Source organism: Herpailurus yagouaroundi, unplaced genomic scaffold (genome assembly GCF_014898765.1).
Source record: "Herpailurus yagouaroundi ecotype Mexico unplaced genomic scaffold, PumYag 201, whole genome shotgun sequence".
In the NCBI taxonomy this organism is placed as follows: domain Eukaryota; kingdom Metazoa; phylum Chordata; class Mammalia; order Carnivora; family Felidae; genus Herpailurus; species Herpailurus yagouaroundi.
Genome location: NW_024412432.1, coordinates 711,487 through 724,713, shown reverse-complemented (window position 1 = coordinate 724,713; position 13,227 = coordinate 711,487). Strand labels below are relative to the sequence as shown.

Sequence of the window (13,227 nt, the reverse complement as noted above, 5' to 3'; positions counted from 1 at the left end):
GTTGCTCTAGGGCTTACCAAAAAAACTTGAATTTACCATTCAGGGCCATATAGAAAAGTTACTCCTATGTAGCTTTATTCCTCCCCCATTTTGTGGTACATTGTCCATATTACATCTGTCTATGTTAGAAACCCAACAATACTTATATATAGGCATTGTTTTTATCCAATTATCTTTGAAATCAGTGAAGAGAACTTTAGTGTATCTTGTAAGGTGGGTCTGCAGGCAACAAAATCTCAATTTTTCTTATCTGGGAATACTTTTATTTGGCCTTTATCTTATTGAGTTTTCCTGGATATGGGATTCTTAGTTGATAACCCTTTCTTTGAGTAGTTCACTGCCTTCTGACCTGTTCAATTTCTGATGAGAAGTCTCATTGAGGATCCCTTGCCTTTCCAGTCTGGAAACACAGATTTCCCACTTCTGTGTGTGTTGGTGATTTTTTTTTTTCATTCTGCTTTTTTTTTTTTTTACAGTGTATATTTTTATTTATTTTTAATTTACCACCAAGTTTGTTAGCATATAGTGCAACAATAATTTCAAGAGTAGATTCCTTAATGCCTGCCCCTTACCCATTTAGCCCATCCCCCTTCCCACAACCCCTCCAGTAACCCTCTGTTTGTTCTCCATATTTAAGAGTCTCTTATGTTTTGTTCCCCTCCCTGTTTTTAATATTATTTTTGTTTCCCTTACCTTATGGTCATCTGTTTTGTATCTTAAAGTCCTCATATGAATGAAGTCATATGATATTTGTCTTTCTCTGACTAATTTAGCTTGGCATAATACCCTCTAGGTCCAGCCACGTAGTTGCAAATGGCAAGATTTCATTCTTTTTGATTGCCGAGTAATACTCCATTGTATGTATGTGTGTGTGTGTGTGTGTGTGTGTGTGTATATATATATATATATATATATATATATATATATATATATTACCACATCTTCTATATCCATTCATCCATTGATGGACGTTTGGGCTCTTTCCATACTTTAGCTATTGTCGATGGGGCTGCTATAAACATAGGGGTGCATGTGCCCCTTTGAAACAGCATCCCTGTATCCCTTGAATAAATACCTAGGAGTTCAATTGCTGGGTCATAGGGTAGTTCTATTTTTAATTTTTTGAGGAACCTCCATACTGTTTTCCAGAGTGGCTGCACCAGTTTGCAGTCCCACCAGCAGTGCAAAAGATCCTCTTTCTCCACATCCTCGCCAACATCTGTTGTTGCCGGAATTGTTAATGATAGCCATTCTGACAGGTGTGAAGTGGTATCTCATTGTGGTTTTGATTTGTATTTCCCTGATGATGAGTGATGTTGAGCTTTTTTTCATTTGTCGGTTGGCCATCTGGATGTCTTCTTTGGAGAAGTGTCTATTTATGTCTTTTGCCCATTTCTTCACTGGGTTATTTGTTTTTTGGGTGTTGAGTTTGCCAAGTTCTTTATGGATTTTGGATACTAACGCTTTATCTGGTATGTCATTTGCAAATATCTTCTCCCATTCCATTGGTTGCCTTTAGTTTTGCTGATTGTTTCCTTCGCTGTGCAGAAACCTTTTATTTGGATGACGTCCCAATAGTTCACTTTTGCCTTTGTTTCCCTTGCCTCTGGAGATGTGTTAAGAAGTTGCTACAGCTAGGATCAAAGAGGTTTTTGCCTGCTTTCTCCTCGAGGATTTTGATGGCTTCCTTTCTTACATTTAGGTCTTTCATCCATTTTGAATTTATTTTTGTGTATGATGTAAGAAAGTGGTCCTATTCTACTTCTTTCTAATAATTATTTTCCAACCTCAGGTAGTTTCCACATGCATCTTCAAATTAGTACTCATTCAAAGATGGAAGGAGGGATCCTTTTGTATATGTCCATAGCTCTTTCTCATTGCGGCTGATTTTCATTCTGTGTTCAAACTTACTGGGCTGTGATATGTGGTAGTCATTGCATTCATGTCATTCTTCCCCTTTTCTCATGAATTACTGATCTGTACTGCCTATTGTCCTGTGTCTAAAAGTTTCATATATTTTTTATTGCTTTTGAATTGTTTCATGTGGGGGAGGGTAAGTTGGTTTCTTTTATTCTATCATGCCCATAATTAGAAATCTCCATTTGATTTTCTGAAGCCTATAAATGTGTGTTATTATTAGAATTTAATGTTATTTAGGCTTGTGATTTAGGAATTTAAGGAGGTCTTTTTCAAGCATCTGAAAATATTTTTTTACTTCCCTAAAGAAAGGGTCAGGTGGGTAGCATTACTGTGCCACTTGTAAAGCTGCACCTTCCTTCACATTCAAAATCATCAAAGCCCTTACAGTGAATCCATGTCCTAAAATATTTCCCATTTACAGGATATTGCTTTATAAAAACAGAAGTAATCTTCAAGTTGGAACAAGGAGAAGACCCATGGTTATTAGAGGATGAATTTGTAAACAGAAGTTACCTGGGTGAGTTTTGGAGTACTGGCAAAAGGTATTCCTGGAAAACTAAATCCAGAATGAGAATAGTTAACAGTGAGCACCTTAGGAATTTCAGAAATGAGTAGATCCAGTAAAATGTGGGTGCAGAGGGTGTAACATAAGGGATACATGTGATTATTTTCATTTGTTCATATTTTATACTAGGCAACAGGGTATATTCATTTATACATGACAAGTCAAGTGATTTATATTTAACTAGTGCAAAGTTAAATACTAAGTAAGATTATAGAAGTAACTAAAGTGGAAGATTTAAAGGATGGGAAGAGAGGGGATATACTGATTTGATCAGTGGTTGTGTAGTAGGAAATCACTAGGTATTGCCTAATTAATAAATAAGAATTGTGTGAGATTTATAATTATAATTTACGTTCTATAAATGAACTGTAAATGCAAAAATATGACCTTATTAGATGGAAAACAGTTAATTGTACACAGAAGAGACTTATCACTGAAAATATTTTTATAAAATAAATATGTATACATTAACATGTAACAGCATAACATAAAGTTAGATGAATGTGTTTGTCATATCACTATAGATAGGCTAAAGTTAATCTGTTAGGAAAAAATGGTATGGGGATGCCTGAGTGGTTCAGTCGGTTAAGTGTCCAACTCTTGATTTTGGCTCAGGTCATGATCTCCTGGTTCGTGGGATCAAGCCCACGTTGGGCTCTGTGTTGAAGGTGTGGAGCCTGCTTGGGATTCTCTCTTTCCCTTTCTGCCCCTCCCCATGCGCATGCATGCATGTGCACCCTCTCTCTCAAATAAATAAACATTAAAAACAAAAAGAAAAAATGGTATGAGATTGTATCAAAGAGAAATACCTAAAAATAATTTAGAATGTTTATAACATGAAACAATATCAAGGCAATATACATAAAATATAATACAGGCTTAAGTTATAGGACTACTGGAAAGGTTTTGATTCACTTAAAATTTCATACAGTAATAAAAGAAACACTTTAATAAAGCTAAGTAAGTTAATGTAGAGAGGAGATGCCAAGGCTGCAAATAACTGTGTGCCAATTAAATTATAAAGATTCATAAAACAAAACTGAAAGAGATATGAGGAGAAATAGGAACACATTAGATGTAATAGGCCTATATGTACTGTTCTGATTTCATAACATAAAATTGACAGCAACTGAGATTCTAGAACATGAGTTAGTAAATCATGTTCCTTATGCTAAATCCACCTATTTGCCTGCAATTTTTGCAAATAAGCTATTTGTTGTGTATTGTTTTGTCTGCTGTTGTGGTACAACAAAATGATTGAGAAGTTGTGACTGAGATCATGTGGCCCACAATGACTAAAATATTTACCATCCAACCCTTTATAGAGAAAGTTTGTTGACCCTACTCCAGAAGATATAAATAGCATGTTTTATGACATGAGTCTAATACATATTTATATATATCTTTCAAACTCTGTACTCTGAAAGCATAGACCTTCTTTGAAGTGTCAGTGGAATAACTAAACATTTTGTGTCAAAAGGAAACAGTAAATTCTGCAAAGTGAAAGCAATTTATTTAAATTTTTTTTTTTTTAATTTTAGAGACTGAGTAGGGGAGAGGGGCAGAGGAAGAGAGAGAGAGAATCTTAAGCAGGCTGCACACTTAGCATGGAGCCTGACATGAGGCTCGATCCCATGACACTGGGATCGTGACCTGAGCCAAAATCAAGAGTTGGACACTCGACTGACTGAGCCACCTTAGCACCACAAAGTAACAGTTTAACTGCACTAGAAATTGTAGACAATATAAGACAAATTAAAATCCATTTGTAAACAACAACAAAAAAATACATATATAGTTTTAAAAAAATCCATTTGATCAAATGATTTTTAAAATCAAAATTATAAAAGTATAAAATTCAGTGTATTTGTGAACCCATGTCCACAGGTCTCCAAGAACTCAGAAAAGTTGCTATATTCAAGCTTATAGTTTATACTTGTTCTGAATAATAGTAATTCATGATAGCTGCACTTTCAATTTCGTGGAGGAAAACTTTATTAATTATAAGGGAAGGCAAATATAAAGAATTAAACAATTATAGTAAACATAAAGAGGGAGAGAAGTATAGAGAAGAACAAAGGGCTGCTACATGAAATCAGGTACTCACAACATCCAACCTTCTGGCTGGGGAAGCCCTGTGGTGGACAGCCTGGTTGGAGTCCGGATTGAGGGTCCTGGGTGGAGCATCCTCCCCTCAGATGAGACTTCACCTCACTATTCCCCCCAGGGCAGTATATATACTACCTGTGATTTATAGTTAGTCATTAAGTTTGCCTAAGTGCACACCTGAGTAGGCTGTTACTTTGTTTCTCTTATCTTTTCTCACAATCTTAGGAGCCTGGTGGCAGCATATTTCTCTTCCCTCCCTCATCCATTCTAGTGGGTCAGCCTGGTCTGGCTCAGAGAGGTGAAGCAAGTTAATCCCTCTTGGCATCAGGAACAGAAGGGCCAGTTCTGATCCTGAGGCCAGATACAGAGAACAAGCCAACTAAGCCTCCCATGATTGTGTGTGTGTGTGGCTCTGGGCACAAATGCATGACAAGTCCCACAATTTATATACAGAACAATACTACAGCAAAAAGTTACAGATAAAATCAGCAAAGGTGAAAGGCACATAGGGCAGAATCAGAGAGAGAATAGATGCAAACCTCATTTTCTTCTCCCTGTGAAGTTGTGTGAACAGTAGTTAATTCTGCCAACAGTGACATGTGACAGCATACTGAGGTATTGTTAACCAGGGAAGTTTACCCAACCTTTAGTATCCAAGGGTTTTATTGGGGGTCAGGCATGTAGCCTTGGAGTGACCTTGGTTACTCAGGCTCCAGCCCTTCCAGAGGTATACTGATACAGCTAGCTTAGGTCCCAACCATAAATCATATTGTGAGCCTGAACTTTTTGATGTGGTCCAAGCCCCCAAGGTATATGAAGATACTCTTATCAGGCAGGATATTCCAAGGGCTTGTAGGTTATCTCCCAGGAGTTGGTCAAAGGCCAGTCATTTCTTTGAAATGTGCAGGGTTTGAACACCCCAAACCTGCTGAGTTAACCCTTTATTGCACAGAACTTTTAGGCTATGGGTATAGCATTGCTTAATAGAAAATTCAAAGAATAAGAATTTTGAGAAGACTAAGCAAAGCAGAAGTAATGTATTTAAAAATAACAATTGGAAAAGTATAATGGCATAAATGAAATAGGCTAAAACATGATTCTTAGTATAAAAAGAATTAAATAAAATCCGAACAGTAGTTAGCTTATGCTGGGAAAAGGAGAGAAAGCATAATTTGGCAAGTTGCAGTGCAAACATATTTAGAAATTAGGCTGTGCAAATATTGAAATTTTTAAAACTTAGAGCAACATGAAATAAAACTGAGATAAAATAGGTATATCATGTTCATAGATTGGAATACCTTTAAACTGTTTTATTCTAATCAATTTGTTTAAACACATTTGAAGAACAGGATGGTGTAAGATCTTTTATTTTTTTAATTTTTAATTTTTTAATTTTTTTATTAAAAATTTTTTTAAATTAATTTATTTTTTTAATATATGAAATTTATTGTCAAATTGGTTTCCATACAACACCCAGTGCTCATCCCAAAAGGTGCCCTCCTCAATACCCATCACCCACCCTCCCCTCCCTCCCACCCCCCATCAACCCTCAGTTTGTTCTCAGTTTTTAACAGTCTCTTATGTTTTGGCTCTCTCCCACTCTAACCTCTTTTTTTTTTTTTTTTTTCCTTCCCTTCCCCCATGGGTTTCTGTTAAGTTTCTTAGGATCCACATAAGAGTGAAACCATATGGTATGTGTCTTTCTCTGTATGGCTTATTTCACTTAGCATCACACTCTCCAGTTCCATCCACGTTGCTACAAAAGGCCATATTTTATTCTTTCTCATTGCCACAGGTATTCCATTGTGTATATAAACCACAGTTTCTTTATCCATTCATCAGTTGATGGACATTTAGGCTCTTTCCATAATTTAGCTATTGTTGAGAGTGCTGCTATAAACATTGGGGGACAAGTGCCCCTATGCATCAGCACTCCTGTATTCCTTGGGTAAATTCCTAGCAGTGCTATTGCTGGGTCATAGGGTAGGTCTATTTTTAATTTTCTGAGGAACCTCCACACTGCTTTCCAGAGCGGCTGCACCAATTTGCATTCCCACCAACAGTGCAAGAGGGTTCCCGTTTCTCCTCATCCTCTCCAGCATCTATAGTCTCCTGATTTGTTCATTTTGGCCACTCACACTGGCGTGAGGTGATATCTGAGTGTGGTTTTGATTTGTATTTCCCTGATAAGGAGCGACGTTGAACATCTTTTCATGTGCCTGTTGGCCATCTGGATGTCTTCTTTAGAGAAGTGTCTTTTCATGTTTTCTGCCCATTTCTTCACTGGGTTATTTGTTTTTCGGGTGTGGAGTTTGGTGAGCTCTTTATAGATTTTGGATACTAGCCCTTTGTCCAATATGTCATTTGCAAATATCTTTTCCCATTCCATTGGTTGCCTTTTAGTTTTGTTGGTTGTTTCCTTTGCTGTGCAGAAGCTTTTTATCTTCATAAGGTCCCAGTAATTCACTTTTGCTTTTAATTCCCTTGCCTTTGGGGATGTGTCGAGTAAGAGATTGCTACGGCTGAGGTCAGAGAGGTCTTTTCCTGCTTTCTCCTCTAAGGTTTTGATGGTTTCCTGTCTCACATTCAGGTCCTTTATCCATTTTGAGTTTATTTTTGTAAATGGTGTGAGAAAGTGGTCTAGCTTCAACCTTCTGCATGTTGCTGTCCAGTTCTCTCAGCACCATTTGTTAAAGAGACTGTCTTTTTTCCATTGGATGTTCTTTCCTGCTTTGTCAAAGATGAGTTGGCCATACGTTTGTGGGTCTAGTTCTGGGGTTTCTATTCTATTCCATTGGTCTATGTGTCTGTTTTTGTGCCAATACCATGCTGTCTTGATGATGACAGCTTTGTAGTAGAGGCTAAAGTCTGGGATTGTGATGCCTCCTGCTTTGGTCTTCTTCTTCAAAATTACTTTGGCTATTCGGGGCCTTTTGTGGTTCCATATGAATTTTAGGATTGCTTGTTCTAGTTTCAAGAAGAATGCTGGTGCAATTTTGATTGGGATTGCATTGAATGTGTAGATAGCTTTGGGTAGTATTGACATTTTGACAATATTTATTCTTCCAATCCATGAGCAGGGAATGTCTTTCCATTTCTTTATATCTTCTTCAATTACCTTCATAAGCTTTCTATAGTTTTCAGCATACAGATCTTTTACATCTTTGGTTAGATTTATTCCTAGGTATTTTATGCTTCTTGGTGCAATTATGAATGGGATCAGTTTCTTTATTTGTCTTTCTGTTGCTTCATTGTTAGTGTATAAGAATGAAACTGCTTTCTGTACATTGATTTTGTATCCTGCAACTTTGCTGAATTCATGTATCAGTTCTAGCAGACTTTTGGTGGAGTCTATCGGATTTTCCATGTATAGTATGTCATCTGCAAAAAGTGAAAGCTTGACTTCATCTTTGCCAATTTTGATGCCTTTGATTTCCTTTTGTTGTCTGATTGCTGATGCTAGAACTTCCAGCACTATGTTAAACAACAGCGGTGAGAGTGGGCATCCCTGTCGTGTTCCTGATCTCAGGGGAAAAGCTCTCAGTTTTTCCCTATTGAGGATGATGTTAGCTGTGAGCTTTTCATAAATGGCTTTTATGATCTTTAGGTATGTTCCTTCTATCCCGACTTTCTCAAGGGTTTTTATTAAGAAACGGTGCTGAATTTTGTCAAAGGCCTTTTCTGCATCAATTGACAGGATCATATGGTTCTTCTCTTTTTTTTTGTTAATGTGATGTATCATGTTGATTGATCTGCGAATGTTGAACCAGCCCTGCATCCCAGGAATGAATCCCACTTGATCATGGTGAATAATTCTTTTTATATGCTGTTGAATTCGATTTGCTAGTATCTTATTGAGAATTTTTGCATCCATATTCATCAGGGATATTGGCCTGTAGTTCTCTTTTTTTTACTGGGTCTCTGTCTGGTTTAGGAATCAATGTAATACTGGCTTCATAGAATGAGTCTGGAAGTTTTCCTTCCCTTTCTATTTCTTGGAATAGCTTGAGAAGGATAGGTATTATCTCTGCTTTAAACGTCTGGTCGAACTCCCCTGGGAAGCCATCTGGTCCTGGACTCTTATTTGTTGGGAGATTTTTGATAACCGATTCAATTTCTTTGCTGGTTATGGGTCTGTTCAAGCTTTCTATTTCCTCCTGATTGAGTTTTGGAAGTGTGTGGGTGTTTAGGAATTTGTCCATTTCTTCCAGGTTGTCCAGTTTGTTGGCCTATAATTTTTCATACTATTCCCTCATAATTGTTTGTATCTCTGAGGGATTCGTTATAATAATTCCATTTTCATTCATGATTTTATCAATTTGGGTCATCTCCCTTTTCTTTTTGAGAAGCCTGGCTAGAGGTTTGTCAATTTTGTTTATTTTTTCAAAAAACCAACTCTTGGTTTCGTTGATCTGCTCTACAGTTTTTTTAGATTCTATATTGTTTATTTCTGCTCTGATCTTTATTATTTCTCTTCTTCTGCTGGGTTTAGGCTACCTTTGCTGTTCTGCTTCTATTTCCTTTAGGTGTGCTGTTAGATTTTGTATTTGGGATTTTTCTTGTTTCTTGAGATAGGCCTGGATTGCAATGTATTTTCCTCTCAGGACTGCCTTCGCTGCGTCCCAAAGCGTTTGGATTGTTGTATTTTCATTTTCGTTTGTTTCCATATATTTTTTAATTTCTTCTCGAATTGCCTGGTTGACCCACTCATTCGTTAGTAGGGTGTTCTTTAACCTCCATGCTTTTGGAGGTTTTCCAGACTTTTTTCTGTGGTTGATTTCAAGCTTCATAGCATTGTGGTCTGAAAGTATGCATGGTATAATTTCAATTCTTGTAAACTTATGAAGGGCTGTTTTGTGACCCAGTATATGATCTATCTTGGAGAATGTTCCATGTGCACTTGAGAAGAAAGTATGTTCTGTTGCTTTGGGATGCAGAGTTCTAAATATATCTGTCAAGTCCATCTGATCCAGTGTCTCATTCAGGGCTCTTGTGTCTTTATTGACCGTGTGTCTAGATGATCTATCCATTTCTGTAAGTGGGGTGTTAAAGTCCCCTGCAATTACCACATTCTTATCAATAAGGTTGCTTATGTTTGTGAGTAATTGTTTTATATATTTGGGGGCTCCGGTATTCGGCGCATAGACATTTATAATTGTTAGCTCTTCCTGATGGATAGACCCTGTAATTATTATATAATGCCCTTCTTCGTCTCTTGTTACAGTATTTAATTTAAAGTCTAGTTTGTCTGATATAAGTATGGTACTCCAGCTTTCTTTTGGCTTCCAGTAGCATGATAAATAGTTCTCCATCCCCTCATTCTCAATCTAAAGGTGTCCTCAGGTCTAAAATGAGTCTCTTGTAGACACACATAGATGGATCTTCTTTTTTTATCCATTCTGATACCCTATGTCTTTTGGTTGGCGCATTTAATCCATTTACATTCAGTGTTATTATAGAAAGATACGGGTTTACAGTCATTGTGATGTCTGTATGTTTTATGCTTGTAGTGATGTCTCTGGTACTTTGTCTCACAGGATCCCCCTTAGGATCTCTTGTAGGGCTGGTTTAGAGGTGACAAATTCCTTCAGTTTTTGTTTGTTTGGAAAGACCTTTATCTCTCCTTCTATTCTAAATGACAGACTTGCTGGATAAAGGATTCTCGGCTGCATATTTTTCCTGTTTAGCACACTGAAAATATTGTGCCAATTCTTTCTGGCCTGCCAAGTTTCAAAAGAGAGATCAGTCACGAGTCTTATAGGTCTCCCTTTATATGTGAGGGCACGTTTATCCCTTGCTGCTTTCAGAATTTTCTCTTTATCCTTGTGTTTTGCCAGTTTCACTATGATATGTCGTGCAGAAGATCGATTCAAGTTACGTCTGAAGGGAGTTCTCTGTGCCTCTTGGATTTCAATGCCTTTTTCCTTCCCTAGTTCAGGGAAGTTCTCAGCTATAATTTCTTCAAGTACCCCTTCAGCACCTTTCCCTCTCTCTTCCTCCTCTGGGATACCAATTATGCGTATATTATTTCTTTTTAGTGTATCACTTAGTTCTCTAATTTTCCCCTCATACTCCTGGATTTTTTTTATCTCCCTTTCTCTCAGCTTCCTCTTTTTCCATAGCTTTATCTTCTAGTTCACCTATTCTCTCCTCTGCCTCTTCAATCCGAGCTGTCGTCATTTCCATTTTGTTTTGCATTTCGTTTAAAGCGCTTTTCAGCTCCTCGTGACTGTTCCTTAGTCCCTTGATCTCTGTAGCAAGAGATTCTCTGCTGTCCTCTATACTGTTTTCAAGCCCAGTGATTAATTTTATGACTATTATTCTAAATTCACTTTCTGTTATATTATTTAAATCCTTTTTGATCAGGGGCGCCTGGGTGGCGCAGTCGGTTAAGCGTCCGACTTCAGCCAGGTCACGATCTCGCCGTCCGGGAGTTCGAGCCCCGCGTCAGGCTCTGGGCTGATGGCTCGGAGCCTGGAGCCTGTTTCCGATTCTGTGTCTCCCTCTCTCTCTGCCCCTCCCCCGTTCATGCTCTGTCTCTCTCTGTCCCAAAAATAAATAAAAAACGTTGAAAAAAAAATTAAAAAAAAAAAAAAGAAATCCTTTTTGATCAGTTCATTAGCTGTTGTTATTTCCTGGAGATTCTTCTGAGGGGAATTCTTCCGCTTGGTCATTTTGGATAGTCCCTGGAGTGGTGAGGACCTGCAGGCACTTCCCCTGTGCTGTGGTGTATAACTGGAGTTGGTGGGTGGGGCCGCAGTCCGACCTGATGTCTGCCCCCAGCCCACCGCTGGGGCCACAGTCAGACTGGTGTGTGCCTTCTCTTCCCCTCTCCTAGGGGCAGGATTCACTGTGGGGTGGCGTGGCCCGTCTGGGCTACTTGCACACTGCCAGGCTTGTGGTGCTGGGGATCTGGCGTATTAGCTGGGGTGGGTAGGCAAGGTGCACGGGGGCAGGAGGGGCAGGCTTAGCTCGCTTCTTCTTAGGTGATCCACTTCAGGAGGGGCCCTGTGGCAGCGGGAGGGAGTCAGATCCGCTGCCGGAGGTTTGGCTCCGCAGAAGCACAGAGTTAGGTGTTTGTGCGGAGCGAGTAAGTTCCCTGGCAGGAACTGGTTCTCTTTGGGATTTTGGCTGGGGGATGGGCGGGGGAGATGGCGCTGGTGAGCGCCTTTGTTCCCCACCAAACTGAGCTCTGTCATCTGGGGGCTCAGCAGCTCTCCCTCCCTTTGTCCTCCATTCCTCCCGCTTTCTGAGCAGAGCTGTTAACTTATGACCTCCCAGACGCTAAGTCGCGCTTGCTGTCGGAACACAGTCCGTCCGGCCCCTCCGCTTTTGCCAGCCACACTCGGGGGCTCTGCTTGGCCGGTGAGCCGCCCCTCCGCCCCGGCTCCCTCCCGCCAGTCTGTGGAGCGCGCACCGCCTCGCCGCCCTTCCTACCCTGTTCGGTGGGCCTCTCGTCTGCGCTTGGCTCCGGAGACTCCGTTCTGCTAATCCTCTGGCGGTTTTCTGGGTTAGTTAGGCAGGTGTAGGTGGAATCTAAGTGATCAGCAGGACGCGCGGTGAGCCCAGGGTCCTCCTAAGGCGCCATCTTCTTCCCTGGTCCTGTAAGATCTTTTCTAATAGGTATTAAAGAATTGTAAATCTGTTGTAACTGGTATAGAATGGCACTGGTGTGTAGATAATTATGGACCTTTGAAAGAGAATAGACAACACAGAAGCAATTGCATATTTTAAGGACAACTATTTATGAAAAGTGTGACAGTGGCATTTTGTCCCAGCTTTATATCCTTCCACAAAAGTCACTTTTGAGTGGACTGAATCTGAATTGTATAAGCCAAAACTAATTTAGAAATACAGAAGAAAATTTTTATTATTCTGTGTAGGGAAAATTTAAAACCATAAAAACATTGAATATATGGGAAAAGACAAACTGTATTAAAATTCAGAATTTCTTGACATCATAAAAAGCATTAAAAGAGAAACCACACTGTAGCAGAATCTGTACGTGGAACCAAGGCAGGGCTAATATTCAGATAAGAAGATATTCTGCAAACCTTTGAGGAAAAAGGCAGGCAACCCAACAGAAAAATGGGTATAAGACTTAATAAGGAACTTCCCAGGTGGAAATCCAAATGTTAAGTAATGGGGAAACTATTTTACCTACACCTCGTCAATTGTGAAAGAAACGCAAATGAAATGCAGTGTGCTACAGCTATGCATTTATTTATAGGACTGGCAGAAATTCCAGGTTTGGGAGTATTGGGAGTCAGTGAGAAGGTGAAATATCAAAGTACCTTCTCTACTGCTGTGCACTTGAAATTGGTGCCATCACTTTTTTTTTTTAAGGTTTTAGCAATTTTAGGTTCACAGCAAAATTGAAAAAGAAGGTACAGATATTTCTCATATGCCTCCTGCCCCCACATAAGTGTAACCACTTTTTAAAACATTTTTCATTGGGGTATAGTTGACATATAATATTAAATTAGTTTCCAAGTACAATCACTTCTGTAATGGATGGACCTTTGTTCCTAGCTATATTCTCTTGAGAAAGGTATGTTTCTGTGCTCTAGGAAGAATGTGAGGATTTTTTCCCCCTGTAATGAAAAGCAAATACCCAGGAACAGATGACTGAA

The 13,227-nt window shown here is 39.1% G+C and overlaps 1 protein-coding gene across 6 annotated transcripts in view; it reads left to right on the top strand.

Moving 5' to 3' along the window:
* The window catches only part of LOC121014167 (zinc finger protein 510-like), an 82,449-nt gene that overhangs the window by 47,041 nt on the left and 22,181 nt on the right, over positions 1 to 13,227 (top strand). For 5 of the 6 annotated variants that reach the window (XR_005783066.1, XM_040450201.1, XM_040450200.1 and 2 more), the window contains exon 5: positions 2,342 to 2,437. The exons of the other annotated variant lie outside the window; for it this stretch is intronic. Coding sequence is in view for 4 of the 5 variants with exons in the window: in XM_040450201.1 (XP_040306135.1) it covers positions 2,342 to 2,437 (96 nt within the window). In the remaining variant the exon portion in view is untranslated. The remainder of the gene's footprint in view (positions 1 to 2,341; positions 2,438 to 13,227) is intronic. 6 annotated transcript variants of the gene reach the window in all.